This window comes from Triturus cristatus, chromosome 7 (genome assembly GCF_964204655.1).
Source record: "Triturus cristatus chromosome 7, aTriCri1.1, whole genome shotgun sequence".
NCBI classification, from domain to species: Eukaryota; Metazoa; Chordata; class Amphibia; order Caudata; family Salamandridae; genus Triturus; species Triturus cristatus.
The window spans coordinates 824,154,518-824,169,250 of NC_140590.1; the positions used below are offsets into that span (position 1 = coordinate 824,154,518).

At 45.3% G+C, this 14,733-nt stretch overlaps 1 protein-coding gene across 3 annotated transcripts in view; it reads left to right on the forward strand.

Moving 5' to 3' along the window:
- The first annotated feature begins 7,210 nt into the window (after window positions 1–7,210).
- Window positions 7,211–14,733, forward strand: part of FLT4 (fms related receptor tyrosine kinase 4) — a 486,636-nt gene continuing 479,113 nt past the window's right edge. For all 3 annotated transcript variants that reach the window (XM_085617743.1, XM_085617741.1, XM_085617742.1), the window contains exon 1: window positions 7,211–8,156. In XM_085617743.1, coding sequence (XP_085473869.1) covers window positions 8,099–8,156 — 58 coding nt within the window. In that variant the 5' untranslated portion in view covers window positions 7,211–8,098. The remainder of the gene's footprint in view (window positions 8,157–14,733) is intronic.

The following is a 14,733-nucleotide window of genomic DNA, read 5'->3' on the forward strand; positions in this document are numbered from 1 at the left end:
ATCCAGCTGTGTAGGGCTTACTGGAGGCAACAGGAGTGCTAGTTGACCCCCAGGGACCCTCAAGAGTCAAGGGGACTTCATCCCCCAAATAGTAGTGCGCCAGGAGGTGCGTTTGTATAGTGGTGGAGAAAGGGGGCATGGCCACTGGCGAGCTCTCAGTAATCCCACTGTGTGGGGCTTACTAGAGGTAACAGGTGGGATAGAGGGCCCCCAAGGACCCTCAGCAGTGAAGGAGACATCATCCTCCAACCAAGAGTGCGTCAGGAGGTGCATTTACAGAGTGGTGGAGAGGGGGACATAACCTGCTATCAGATATCAGAAATCCTACTGTGTGGAACGTACTGGAGGTAATAGGAGGAGTAGTTGGCTCCCAAGGACGTCCTTGGGGACCAACTACCCCTCTTACTACCTCCAGCAAGTCCCACGCATTGGGATTGCTAGGAGGTCTTTTGAGGCCACGCCCCCTTTCTCCACCACTCTGCAAACGTGCCTCCTGGCTCACTGCTGGTTGGGGGATGAAGTCTACTTTACTCCTGAGGGACCATGGGGGCCAAAAAGCCCTCCTGGTAACTACTGTAAGTCCTATGCAATGGAATTCCTGATAGCTGGTCGGAGGCCCAGCCCCCTCTACAAACGTGACTGCTAGTTAAAAAACCTTCGAAATTCACATAAAAAAACAAAGGTTACAGGGACGTTATAGTTAGCAAATAGAATTTAAAAACCTTACAAAGTCACTAAACAAAACAAAGGTTACAATGATGTTATAGTTAGCAAGTAGAATTTTTTAAAAAACGTAGAAATTCACAAAAAAAACAAAGGTTACAGGGACATTATAGTTCGGGTCAGATTTTACTCCAGAGAAATTCAGCCGGTATAGTTAGCTGAGATAACTATTACTCCCACAATGCACTGCTTATGACCTCACATATTACATCACTCACGACATTGTCAGTGACATTGCTGATGACATCTCAAATGACATCACTGATTACATCATCCACAGCATCTCTGGCACCCCCACTCACACCTCTATAGAATCTTTTATACACCCATTGCACTCTCACACAACCATTCACAAACCCATTCACAGAGCCATACCAGTACTGACACACCACTCACTGATTCATTGATTTACACACACATCCACTCGCCCACCCATACTGCCACTCATAGACCCATTAATACAGCCATTGGCATATCCACTCATACACCCATACAGGCACTCACACACTGAGTGAGTAGAACTACTCACACACCTAGACACTCACCCAGTCAATCAGCCAGCCTCTTACTCACCCAAACAGTTACACACCCACCCACTTACTAACTTATACAAATAACACATACTCACTCAGCTATACAGTCACTGACAGAAGCATGCACTCATTCATATAGCTACTCTCACATTCACTCACTCTCGCATACAGTCATTCATATACCCCATCACTCACGTATACTGCTTTTCACATACTCAGTTACTCACCTATACTGACACATGCACTCAATCACTGACACAGCCCTACAGACACTCACTCACCCATACAACTTCCCACACAGGCAACCGTACCCCATACAGCCACTGACTCACCTACTCACTCATCCATACAGGCAGTCACACACCTTCTCACCCACAAAAACAGACACCCAGACAACCAGAGGAAGTCAGACATCCAATCAATCTCCCATATAGCCATTCACGAACCCACTAACACTCATACACCCACTTAGACATCAACTGACAGACAGATACACACATTCACACAACCAGTCACTCATCCATAAATTCACTGAGACATCTAATCACTCACTTATACAGTCAGTCATGCACCCACTGACTCATCCATACAGTCACTCATGCACCCACTGATTCACCAATATATCTTGGTATATATATATTTAACACTCATAAACGTTTTAAAAACACTCACATGTACTGGATGATGTCACTGATGTCATGAGTGATGTAATTTGAGATGTCATCAGTGATGTCACTGACCATGTCATGAGTGATATAATATGTGAGGTCATAAGCAGTGCACTGCGGGGGCACAAGTTATAGTCATCTCAGCTAACTATAACGGCTGAATTTCTCTGGTTTTGTATGAGTAAAATCTGATCCTAACTATAACGTCCCTGTAACCTTTCGTTTTTTGACTGAAATTCTAAGGTTTTTTTAAATTCTGTTTGCTAACAATAACGTCATTGTAACCTTTGTTTTTTTGGTGACTTTCTAAGGTTTATTAAATTCTATTTGCTAGCTACAACATCCCTGTAACCTTTGTTTTTTTTAGTGAATATATACATATATATATATACATACATACATACTTGTGTACCTGTGTGTATATTGAATATACTTACCCTCTTTAACCATATTTTTTACACAATATTTTTCAACAACATTTGGGTGGCTTACATACATAGGCCTCATTACGATGTTGGTCGTAAAGTATTCCGACCGACTCCTTGTCGGAATCGTTTCCAACCGACTCGGGTTCGGGTGTGACCGACCGACTGATTACAATGTTTCCGAACACCGTTCGGTCGGACTCCCATTGACTTCAAATGAAGCCTGTGTTCCGACTGACAACACTGGCTTCCATTGGAAAAAGGGGTGGTTGCGGAAAACCTTCCAGCCTGTGGCGGGCACCCTGTGCGTGGTTGTAAAGAGGGGTCCCAGGAGTACCCCCCACAGGCCCCAACCAGAGGCCTCCAGGTAAAGGGGGGCCTGCTACAGACCCCCAAAGTCAGTTTCCGACAGCCGTTTTGTGTCAAACGGACCGATTTGGAAAGGCTGTCCGAATCAGACTTCGAAATACGTCGGTCTGAAAGGTGGTCTATAGACCTGTACGATTCTGCTCCAACTGACTCGGGGTCTCCGAATGCCGGTCAGAACCGAGTTGGAAAGACCGAACGGCTACCTGTCCATTGTAATTGGTCAATTGGAAATGTTTTCAAATTGGTCGCAAACATAAATTTCGACAAGGGTTAGGAAAATCTGAATGCCGTTCGGAGCCTTTTCAACCAGCATCGTAATCAGTCCCAAAGTATGTAAACTCTATATTTTTGTTCATGATACTTTTGGCATGGTATTGTTGTGTCACAAATCACAATATTGTTGTTCTTGTTATTTTGTCATAGAAGCTTCCATCACTTGTAAGTGGATTTTCTTGAAATGTTCCTTTGCTATAAATAAAAATAGATAGACTATGGAGATTGTAGCCATGTTTTTCATGCAGGTAGAGGCATTCTACTAAATTGAATGATGCTATTGCAGGTGCTAGATGCTTATTGAAAAATTGATAACACATTTTGGAGCTCCAACTACGCATTCTTAAGCTAAGGGAACACACTTCTCCGGTTGTGTGCTTAAATGCATATGTAAGGGTTTGATGGTAGTGCCGAAATGTATTTGCTTCCTTGTAAATCGAATAGCTTTTGAGTGAAGATGAAGGTTGATTTTGAAGCAATACCAAGGCAAATATAAAGAAACAAATGTGTTACGACATAGTCATCACATGTAAATGCTGCCTTATATCTATGATTGAAACAGGAACTGACATCACCGGAAAGGAGTCTCTCTCGTCTTGGACTGGAAATCTCAGGTAGCATTCTGTGGACAGGTCACCATTTTGAAAAGGGAAGATTACACGGTTTGGCCATGCTCCTTTCATGAAAGTCATGCTGTCCATTTGGCATACGAATAAGGAGCCCGCGTTTGATTTGCTTTGCCCAGCGCTGAATTCTGAAGCCCCTCTGCCGCTCTTAATGGCTGGTACTTCATACAGCTCGCCGAACACCCTTACAAGGTTGACCATGGTTCCAGATGCGCCAGGGTGGTCTATGCGGCACAGACGAGTTGAGAGTGACATTCAGCAACATGCTGCTTGAGAGCGCGAGGAGTACTCCTTCTTCTTCTTGACACAAATAAACTCCGGTAAGCTTTCAGCCCAGCCCTGAGCATTGGCACAGATGAAACGGAGAACTCAAAGCTCGGCCTGCTCTTATCCTGTATCTGTGTGCACAGAGGAAGAAAGCCGGAAGTAGTGTTTAAACAGACAATCTCCCTCATTGTCCAGGAGACAAGCCCAGCAGGCTCTGTTCTGTGAAATATAAAAACTTTGAGTGAAAAGAGTGAGCAGTGGCTGCGACCAGTGACTGCGACCTTTTTGCACCCTGAGCTAACTACAATATCTGAGTTTGTTTTTTTTAATCCACTGTTGTTCGCACTGCAGGAAATGTCTGATATATCGGGGGAAACCCCTGTGTACACATGCAGTATGCATGGTGCGTAAATTGTGAACACCCTGTCAACAGGCAGGGAAAACTCTATCCTGAAAATCTTGTCCTGCATTACCTATTGTTTCCTTAAGTACATTTGTATTTTTATGTATATTATTTATTAGTGAGTGCTGGTTAAAGTAAATGCCCTTTTAAAGTAAAAATAGTGGCTAGGCAATGATTTATTAATTGCTATGTAGGGTCTACTGGGCTGATCCTCAAGCCCATGCCACCTCCTTAATTAAACCCTACAACACTGAGGGTCAAGTTCAAAATTAGTGAACTTGGAGCTTTGTACTGGGTTTAATAGTAGGGTAGCCCCAGGACTCCAGAGGTTAAAGATTACAATTCACGGCACTGGGAGCAGGTAACCCCTGATTGCCCTCGACCCACAAAAATAATTCCCACACTGGTATCCATGGCTTTTGGATAGAACATCGTGGTTACATTGCCAGTAAAGATCCAGGTTTTCTTAATGACTGCGTTGTTTTTTACAGCATTTGTTTCGAAAGCAGGGAAGTCAATCAATTAATGAGGTCCGACTCCTCTTGCAGTTTTTGAAGGCTCAACTATCCTTTTATGTATGTTTAGTTTGCACTACTATTGATAGAAATGTTGGTTGGCACCTGCGGTAAAGGGTTTGTTTGGCACCTGTTTTGGAATTGATTATCCCCTTCAGTGATAGAAGTATTAACTACTACTACAGTGGTGGAAGGGTTGGTTTGCATTTTCAGTGATGACAGAGGCTGTTGGTACCACTAGGGATGGATGAGAATGTTGATAGACACATTCAGGTATAGAAGGGTTGCTTGCATCTTCAGTGATGCCAGAGGATTTTGGTACCACTAGAGATGGATGAGAATGTTGGTGGACACGTTTGATGACAGAAGGGTTGCTTGCATCTTTGGCGATGGCAGAGGCTGTTGGTACCTCTAGAGATGGATGAGAATGTTGGTGGACACATTCAGTGATGGAAGGGTTGCTTGCATCTGTGGCAATGGCAGAGGCTGTTGGTACCTCTAGAGATGGATGAGAATGTTGGTGGACACATTCGGTGATGGAACGGTTGCTTGCATCTGTGGCAATGGCAGAGGATGTTGGTACCTCTAGAGATGGATGAGAATGTTGGTGGACACATTCAGTGATGGAAGGGTTGCTTGCATCTGTAGCAATGGCAGAGGCTGTTGGTACCTTTAGAGATGGATGAGAATGTTGGTGGACACATTCAGTGATGGAAGGGTTGGTTTGCATCTTCAGCGATGACAGAGGCCGTTGGTATCTCTAGAGATGGATGAGAATGTTGGTGGACACGTTCGGTGATGGAAGGGTTGCTTGCATCTTTGGCGATGGCAGAGGCTGTTGGTACCTCTAGAGATGGATGAGAATGTTGGTGGACACATTCAGTGATGGAAGGGTTGCTTGCATCTGTGGCAATGGCAGAGGCTGTTGGTACCTCTAGAGATGGATGAGAATGTTGGTGGACACATTCAGTGATGGAAGGGTTGGTTTGCATCTTCAGCGATGACAGAGGCCGTTGGTATCTCTAGAGATGGATGAGAATGTTGGTGGACACGTTCGGTGATGGAAGGGTTGCTTGTATCTTCAGTGATGACGGAGGTTGTAGTTGCCACTAGAGATGGATGAGAATGTTGGTAGACACATTCAGTGATATAATAGTTGATTGACACCAGCAACGATGGGTGGGTTGTTTGGCACGTAAAGTAATGGGAGGGTTGTTTGGCAGAGTCATTGACAGTGGTGGATTGGCACTTACAGATATGGGAGTATTGAGTGGCAGTGCAAAGGGGATCCCTCCTCCCTAGTAGAGGCTATGTTCCTGTAAGATTACCACCTCAGACAACACCACCACTGTTGAAGTTCTGAGGCTCACAACCTACTGACCCCACCCCACTGTGACCTCCACCCATATAGCAGACAAGATGACCATGGGGGTTATCGCTTGCTTCTGCTGTGCAATGTGATAGGCAGATGTGAATTTAAATCCAAACAGGGCCAACTTAGCCCTTCATCCATTAAGATGTTTATAAATGTAGTGGCATTAAACTGGGTAATAATAATGCCTGCCATTTACAGCGCCAACAAATTATAAAAAATGTCAGTATAAGGCACTACATAAAGCAGATTATTAGGACACAACTTTTAACAATCATTGCACATTCACGTGCTATGTATATTTAAGTTTATATTATGTGGCTTCAAATATGTGGCACGTGCGAATGGACGCTTGTCCCTTTTGTAATCGGGTCCTAAGGGCAACAAAAGAATAATCCAATTGAATTTGAAGGGCACCATTTAAAAAAAAATTGAAAACTCCTTTAATAATAAACATGAGGCGCATATGGGCCTTTTAATTCAGGAAAGTGGTGGCAACAAGTCTCACAGTATGGTGGAAAAGCAAACCATTACACATTTATGTTACCCTTATGTGCATGCATATCCTAAACACTCTATTAGTGATCTCTTTTAAATAACTAATTTTTGTAATGAAAATGTAGTTTTTCAAGATATAGGAATATTGCATCTTAGTGCGCCACTGAATCACATGTTCGCAAAAGAAAAGTCTCCGAATACCAACTCATCCACCTCTTTACCTTACGCAAACAGCCCATTTTAAGTTTTATGCTCATTTGCTACAATTACTCGTTCAGTAAAAAAAAAATGATTTTTTTAGAACCCTAATTATATTAGCCTGCACCCCCCAGTCGGAAAAATGTTCCAGCGCCACTGGTCCCTCTGATGGGGCTGCCCACTCCCTGAAAGTGGCATCGCTCCCCTACTGCGCTCAGACCTCCCCCGACTCTCTGTTCCGGGTGGAAGTACATGGACAGCAGCCAGAGGAAAAGGAAACCGGACAGGCTCCGTTCTAGGGTGGAAAAAAGAGTTTCCTCCAAAAGCGAAGAGCGTTCAGGATCCGCACTGAAGCACACCCTCGCTGAGGGGCTGGAGGACAAGAGCTGGACGGGAGAGCCGGGGGTCACCTTCGAGGCTTGGGCTGCTGTGAACCCTCGGGGTCGAGACCTGCAACTGAGGATTCGGGGCTGTTTCCCGGAGACCTGCCCCCCCACCTGGCCCCTCTGCTCCAGCTGTGAGGTGCACCTCGCACGGACGAGCTCCGTAGCAGCCCTGCCAGTTCCTAAACTCCGACAGAGCCCGGAGCAGAATACATCCGGAGACCCCATCATGGATACCTCAGGGCTCCCCCGCTGACCCCGACAGAGATATCAACACCTCCCCCTCACCGCAGCTGGAGGTACACGGACTCACGGCCGACTCCCCTCCCTGGTTCTAACTCTGCTATCCACCTACCCAGCTGTGAGTGTGGAAGGGCCCCTGGATATCCGCGCAGAGCCCACTCACCCACCTCTGAGGTGTACCCTGCATGAGTGAACGCCCACCCCCGCGGTGCCACGGGCTCAGCTCCGTGGCTGGACCCTGCATCCTTGGCCCTATAGTGGCCATCCCCCCTCTTTACAGTGAGCCTTTCGGCCCACTTCCCCTCTGACCCGACCGAGAGCTGTGCTACAAGGGCACGCGCCTGCAGACCCCCTGCGGAGATCACCTGCGCACCCCTCCTCTCACCCGGAGGATCCCTGCTCCCTAGCTGCGAAGTGCATCCTTGCTAAATAAAGGCCAAGTTCCTCTTCAGACCTCTGCCCCGGCCTGGGCTAGTAACCAGAACCCCTGAGGCTCTCACAAACATACCTATTCGCCCCCATACACCAAACCCACACCCCCTCGCGCCAACCCACCACCCTCAACGTCTGGAGACCGTATCCCCCCGGAGACTGGCCTGGAAATGAAGCGGCATCGCCCCCTGCTGGTCGCCGTGTGGCTTGGCGCCGCACTTCTGACAGGTAAGAGGGGTCAGAATGAAAATTAAGTCAATTGTGTTTCAGGCGCAGAGCGGTTCAAAACGAGGGCCCAGACTCTGCTCCAGGGGATCGAGTACTAAGCACCTGTGTACGTGTGAAACAGCGGCCTAAAAGGCACTTTAAGAGTCCACCATTTCAGTAGGAGGCGTCGTTTTGCATTCTTTAGCTTTAGGCTGGTTGGGGACCCGCTGAGAGGCACAGAGACACCCCCCCCCCCCACCCCCCCCCCCCCCCCCCCACCACCACCTCTCCGAGCCGCAAGGGCGCGTTATGCCCCCTGATGGTAGAACTTTTCGGCAGGGATTGAAGAAGACACAAGTTCACATGTGAAGTAGCCGCGCTGTGATTGTACGAGAGGCAGGTTACTGTTTTCGATACTGGCAGGGCCGTTTCAGCTGCTCATCCTTTCATTCTTAAAATGACCCCTGTTTAGTAATGGCCCCGGGGAAAAGTGCGAAATATGTGCAAGAGCCAGCAATAAAGAACCCGATTTTGAAAATGCAATTGAGAAAATGGAATTAAGATGTGAGGCTCCCCAGGGGTAAGACTTGGACATAAGGGTAGTCTATAGGCACGGGCACTGCAGTAGGTTGGCATTGGGCTCTCTAAATGGGCCATGTGTGTTTTTTCTGTTACATCCTTATATGAACCAGCCCTGTTTCCCTTTATTGGATTCATTGAACATAATATCCAGAAAAGGTGCAGTGTGCTCTTTCAAAATCCCACAGAACAAACAGGGCTAGATACTGTAAACTGCACAAGCATTGAGTAATTTTTCCACGAGTGTATTATAATTTTGCTCCAACAGTGGCACCCACCGACCAGTGCAAAGACGAGAATTGGACCGAGTGACAATTTCATAAATTACATTTTGCATTGGTCAGATGGTGTAAAAACTGGTGCAAAATCGACCAGCTCTGGTGACGCAGATTACATAAACACTGTTTATGCGCAGTGCAATTGTGCACAGATTGAGAAGTGCAAATATGGGATACGCACTGACCAACCGGTACCACAAATGACGCAGATGCTCTAATCAACGCGGACTTGCGCTGCGCCCGTTTAAAGGCGCGTGACCTGGCAACAGATGCCAGTGCTGCTTCACATGGAATAACAATAGCTTACACGTGGAGTGCGTCCAGTATCCTGGATCCACCAATCAGCTCGCCATACTTTCCAAGGGCCTGGCTATCAATAGTGCAATATGTGCAGTGGCACCGAGATCCGGAGGCGTGAGTGGGTTTTATGCAACCAACTTGTGGGCGTATTTCACTGACAAAGTTAAGCCACGAGGGCCCGTGCCCCTTGACAGCATTAGGACCCGCAGCCTTGCTACGCCACTGGTCCACTGTGTCGTGTGAACTCATGTTCTTAATTCGTATTTCCTTGTGTTTAAAAAGTCACCGGCGCTTGCTCTAATACATGCTGGAAGTGCGACAAGATGCCATTTGTAGTGGTGCGCAACTCTACACCATTGAATGAACACGCAGCCACAAAACGCGGGGACTGATGGGATAAAAGGAAGCAGTGTCAGCACGTGGCCGTTGGGTGGCAGCGCGTGGCTCCAGTGGGCACGCGGTGATTGGCGTGTTCGAAGGTGCGTGGCACCGAGGGCTGAGGCGATAGATGGGAGGTTGGCGTTTCGGGAGGGGGTGGAGGAGAGGTGGGGGTAGGGCGGGACACAAAAGGTTTGCTGATATTTCCCCACATTCGTGCTTGACACACCGCCTGCTTTCCGTCATGTGACGCAGGTGAACCTCTGGGCATGAGAAGGAGCTGAGTAGGGTGTTTGTGTGCGTAGGGGAGGGGTGAATACGGGGGAGTAACAGAGGTGAATGCTCTTTATGAATGAAATAACGTCAACGCAAATTAAGGTCAACGGGTTCTCTATATTATGACCACATAACTGCTGGTGGCAGGCCCCGTTCCTTCGAGGAGCACATCTGAGTCTGTGTACACTCAACTGTCAGGCAGAAAGTCTGGCCTTGCTCACTGACTGCACCCACTATATATCATATTTATTCACTATTTACATAGAGGGCACTGGAAGTACAGTGGCCATCCAGCACTTAAATAACAGGTGTTGTCCAACTAACGAGGTCGTTTAGACCTGTGTGGTGACTGGGCCCTAGCCTAGTCCTCAAAGTTATGTTTATATTTATTTTTCTAGCACCGTACACAATGCAAAACTCGGTTGCTTCTAGGCGCTTGAGCATGACAACGGTTTACATAGTGAGGGTTGCATTTGAATACCGCTGAGCTGCTGTTTGTTTACAAATATTTTAAGCAACAGCGGTCCCTAGGGAAATGGGGATATATGTACATAAATGAATATAGACCCAATCAGTACTATATTGGTTAAACTTGTCCAGCCGGACAGAGGTCTAATATTTAATATTTAACGATTCTTTGAAATGTGTACAAACGAAAATACAGACAGTGGGACACAAGCTTGCATCCTAATATAGAAACGGAAACAAACATTTAAAGAACACTTAAGGGGGCTCAGGCAACGCTCACGGTTTGTTACAGAAAAGATTCTCAATGGAATAAACAAATCGCAAGGAACACCTTTACATAGTCAGTAATAGTATTTCATGTGATGTATAAGGTATTTTATGGTGTCGACGGCGTTTCGATCCATGTGAACAATGCGTGGATCATCATTAGGACATTTAATTTAGCATGCCTGTGTATTATTGCCTTAGATAATAGCAGGGTCCATGTGAGGAACCAATTTCCAGGAAAGAGAGCTGGGCTCTGCTACGTGGCACTGCGGTGGCGGCGGCGGGGCAATTGTAGGATGCGTTTGGGAGCCACAATCATGTGCTTGCAGCAACATCTAGATGCGTGAATGTACTTGGAGTGCTTGGACATCAGATACGACGGCGAGGGGAGAGCCACAGGCGTGTGTTCTGGTGGCGTGATAGGCTAATTCTGTGTTCCTCGCAGAGCTGGGCCAGGGCTCAGCTTAGAAGCCGGGTATGCCTAGACGTAGGTCCCGGGCTCACTGTGCCACTGGATTAAAGCTATCCAGGCTGAAGAGGAGTGAAACCCCAAAACCGATCCTAGGATGCTTATGTCCGCTCCAGGGAGGACCTGGCTTGGCAGTTCGGGCTGGACTGTTCCCATGAGGCACAGGGTCAAGACTGATTTGCATATGGCCAGGTCTAAACAGGGGTGGCATGGTGAGCAAAAGAATGATGGATTTAACCCAGATCTCTTGACTGGGGGTGAATGTTTCGATTTGTTCCGCATTCCGTCCATCAATTGTGTGTCTTTTGCAAGCATAAAAGCGGCCAGGTCAGACAGTGGTTACAGTGGTCAGGAGTCAGCACTCCATCCAGGCAGTGCCGTGGCCGGGCAGTCATGGTTGCACTGACAGACACCATTAGAAATCTGACAAAGCATATTAGCCGACACACAGGGGAGGCACATGCAGGCAACATACACGGCAAAGGGGTTCATGGTTGCTGCCCTTTTCTGCGGGTGGACTGATTGTGGTTACACTGTTAGTGTCCAGATGGTATCGACGGGGCTGGGGCATGGGCAGAAACCAGAGGAGGGTGGGTGGGTGGATGTGCTCTTTCGACCCATGGTTCAGGCTACCAGCAGCTCTAGTTCCATCATGTGTTCGCTGCAAGCTTTCCAGCCTGGGGTGTTGGGCAAGACCCAGCAGACAGAGGCAGCTTTCAGAAGGTGGCCTTAGTTCTGGAAGCGTTCGAAGGACATAGAGCATGGCCACTCTGCTCTCTTGGGACTAGACTCTAGATGGACACAGGGACCCATAGGCTACATCCACAATCTACGTGTGTACATAAATCCACAAAAGCAGCCGGACCTAGGCCAGGAATGGTAAAGCTGAAGGTTAAGGAGGACCTTTAGATGCAGCTGAAGGTGGGGCAAGGGGTGGAGCTTCGGCATGGTTGCCTTTACCATCACTACTCTCTATTAAGTTTAGTAGCATTGAATACTAGAACAGCTTGATATAGATCCCCAGTCATGGTTTTAGCAACTGTCAATACTTTTCTGCTGTTTTTTGACTTTTTGCAGGCTAACTGTGTCTCAGAGAGGCCTGAAGTGATTTCAAAGTGACATGTTAGTGCTGTATAAAACAACCAAACAAATTTATGGGTTTATTTACAAGACCCTTGCACAGCAGGTGAGTCACTTTTAATGTGGGAAAAAGTGACGTACCGGCAGCGCAAGAGGCTTGTAAATAAGTCCTTTAGAGGTTAAGAACAGATCTCTGTAGCATGTGCTCAACTCACTGAGCTGTCTTCCCGAATAATCAAAACATTTCAAGCACATTGTTACTCTTTAATAACACCAATAGTTTATTCAAGTGTTAATGTTTTTTTGGGGGCTGATATATCACTCAGTTAACGAGTTTGGGCGTTAACAAAATGGGTTTGGTCTTCAACACCAACGTGAAATGTGTGCGAACAGGGCAGGAGGAAAGTGGAACAGAAATAGTGGCATCAAAATAGCAGTTCCATGTTATGAAAACGAATTGTTTGTGCAACAATTACTGGTTTCTCGTGTTCAGAGCACTTAGATTTTTTTGGGGTGTTTTTTGGTTTGCATGACAGTTGGTCTGTTCGTTTATTTAGGTGTTATTTAGTTAGTTTTTTTGGTTGGTTTATTTAACCGTTTATTTGTCAATTTTACCATTATCTTGTTTGTTGACTTTTGAGCTGATTTGGTTGTTTATTCGTTTCTTTGTTTCCTGGTTTGTTACCGGTTTGCTCCATTATTTTTCTTAGTTGGTTATTTGTTGATTTGTTTGCTGCTGTATTTGTCACGTTGATTGTTGTGATGTTTGTTGGTTAGTTTGCTACTCAGTTTGGTTGTTGGGTTGTATGTTTAGTACTTTGCATTTTTACTATATTCTTTTGTGTTTCTGGTTCGTTTGCTTCATTCATCACTTTGTGTGCTGAGTTGCATTATTTATGTTCTTAAAATTGTTGCTTTGTGCATTGTTTTGTTTTTCTTTTGCTCGTTAACTTGTTTTTTTTAAGTGTGTTGGGTTGGTTGTTTCTTTTTTTGCCTATTTTTTGTTTGTTTGTTGCATTGTTGGTTGTTTTGTCTGTTGGTTTGTTTCATGTTTTATTACCACATTGCCTATTGCTTTATTTGTAGTTTCTTTGTTACGTATGCTGTACACCGACATACCAGCTACGGCCACTTAAGAACACTTCATAAACTGTAGAAACATCAAAGAACAACTGCATTTGTGACTGAGAGAACAATTAGTACCCTGCCCTGATCATTAGCACTCGTCACAGAAAGGCACTGTGCCAATGTATATAAGTAGCAGAGTCCACGTTGCGCCTGGGATTTCCTGCAAATGTAGGCCAGCACAAGCATAGAAAGGCCTCCCTTGGTAGTGAAATGACTTCTGCCTTTATCACCAGTGGAGTGGTATCTAAGGTAATCAGTTAGAACAATGACACTGCTCTATGGAATAACTAAAATAACTCAGGGCAAATGAGTGCAGTCCAGTGGCAAGAGTGTGCAAACCCTCCTGCTATTTCTTTCTCGTGGTGGAAACACTGGACATAAAAGATAGGACAGGCCTATTTTTTATGTGCGCAGTCTCCGCCATAAGTGTGGAGACTCTGCAGTCGTAAAGACACTACTAGTAATATTTGTTCGTAAATACCCCAAAAATCATAAACTTACACTAAAGTGTAAGTTTACCTTTGTCAATCAGGCCCATGCAGTATTATCTTGCTTAACTCCAAGTTTGGCGTGCATTGATAGGTGCATTATTACATAACACTTTTCAAGATATACAGACCTCTGATACATTGTGTCATGTTTGCCCTTATTACTATGTTCTATCCTTACTGTTTAGCACTCTGATGCTCTTTTGTGATGCCTTTTCTGATTCCCGTTGTACCTTAATATACATTAAGGATAAAAAAATACACGTGTCATACAGAACAAGAGTTGTATTAAATGCAAGTCCACCAGTGCCCCTTAGTTTATCATTTTATTACAGCTCATCATAAACTGATTTCAAGTGGCAAGTTGTTGAGTAAGCAAGAAACCACTTCATGTTGATGACACACTATAGGTTATAAACAAACATGAATATAAATGGCTGTCTAAATCTAAATCTTTTATGAACAGTCTTAATGGTGTAATAAACATTTATTTCTGCCCTTCATTTATATATTGTGAACCGTGGTAGGAATCTCCAGACTCCTTTTTTTGTCCCTTTTCCATCATATTATGTATCTTTTTCATTATACTGACTAAAATCCTTATTTTATAGGATGATTGATAATATAGGCTGCTTTAAGTCTTCCTTTAATTTCTAAAGGTATTATTTTTAATACCTCTTTTTTTTCCATTTACATAATTTTTAATACACTCGTTGAAATTTACTACATTCGATTAGAAGTCATACTCTTCTTCTGTTATGTCCTTTTTGAAAACAAATCTCAGATTTGTGAACATTCCACAGTTTTTATGGGGCGAACACCATGCCTTCTTCATACATAATTTTTTCTCTAATCCATTTAGGTGTGGTCTCATACGTTAGTTTTTC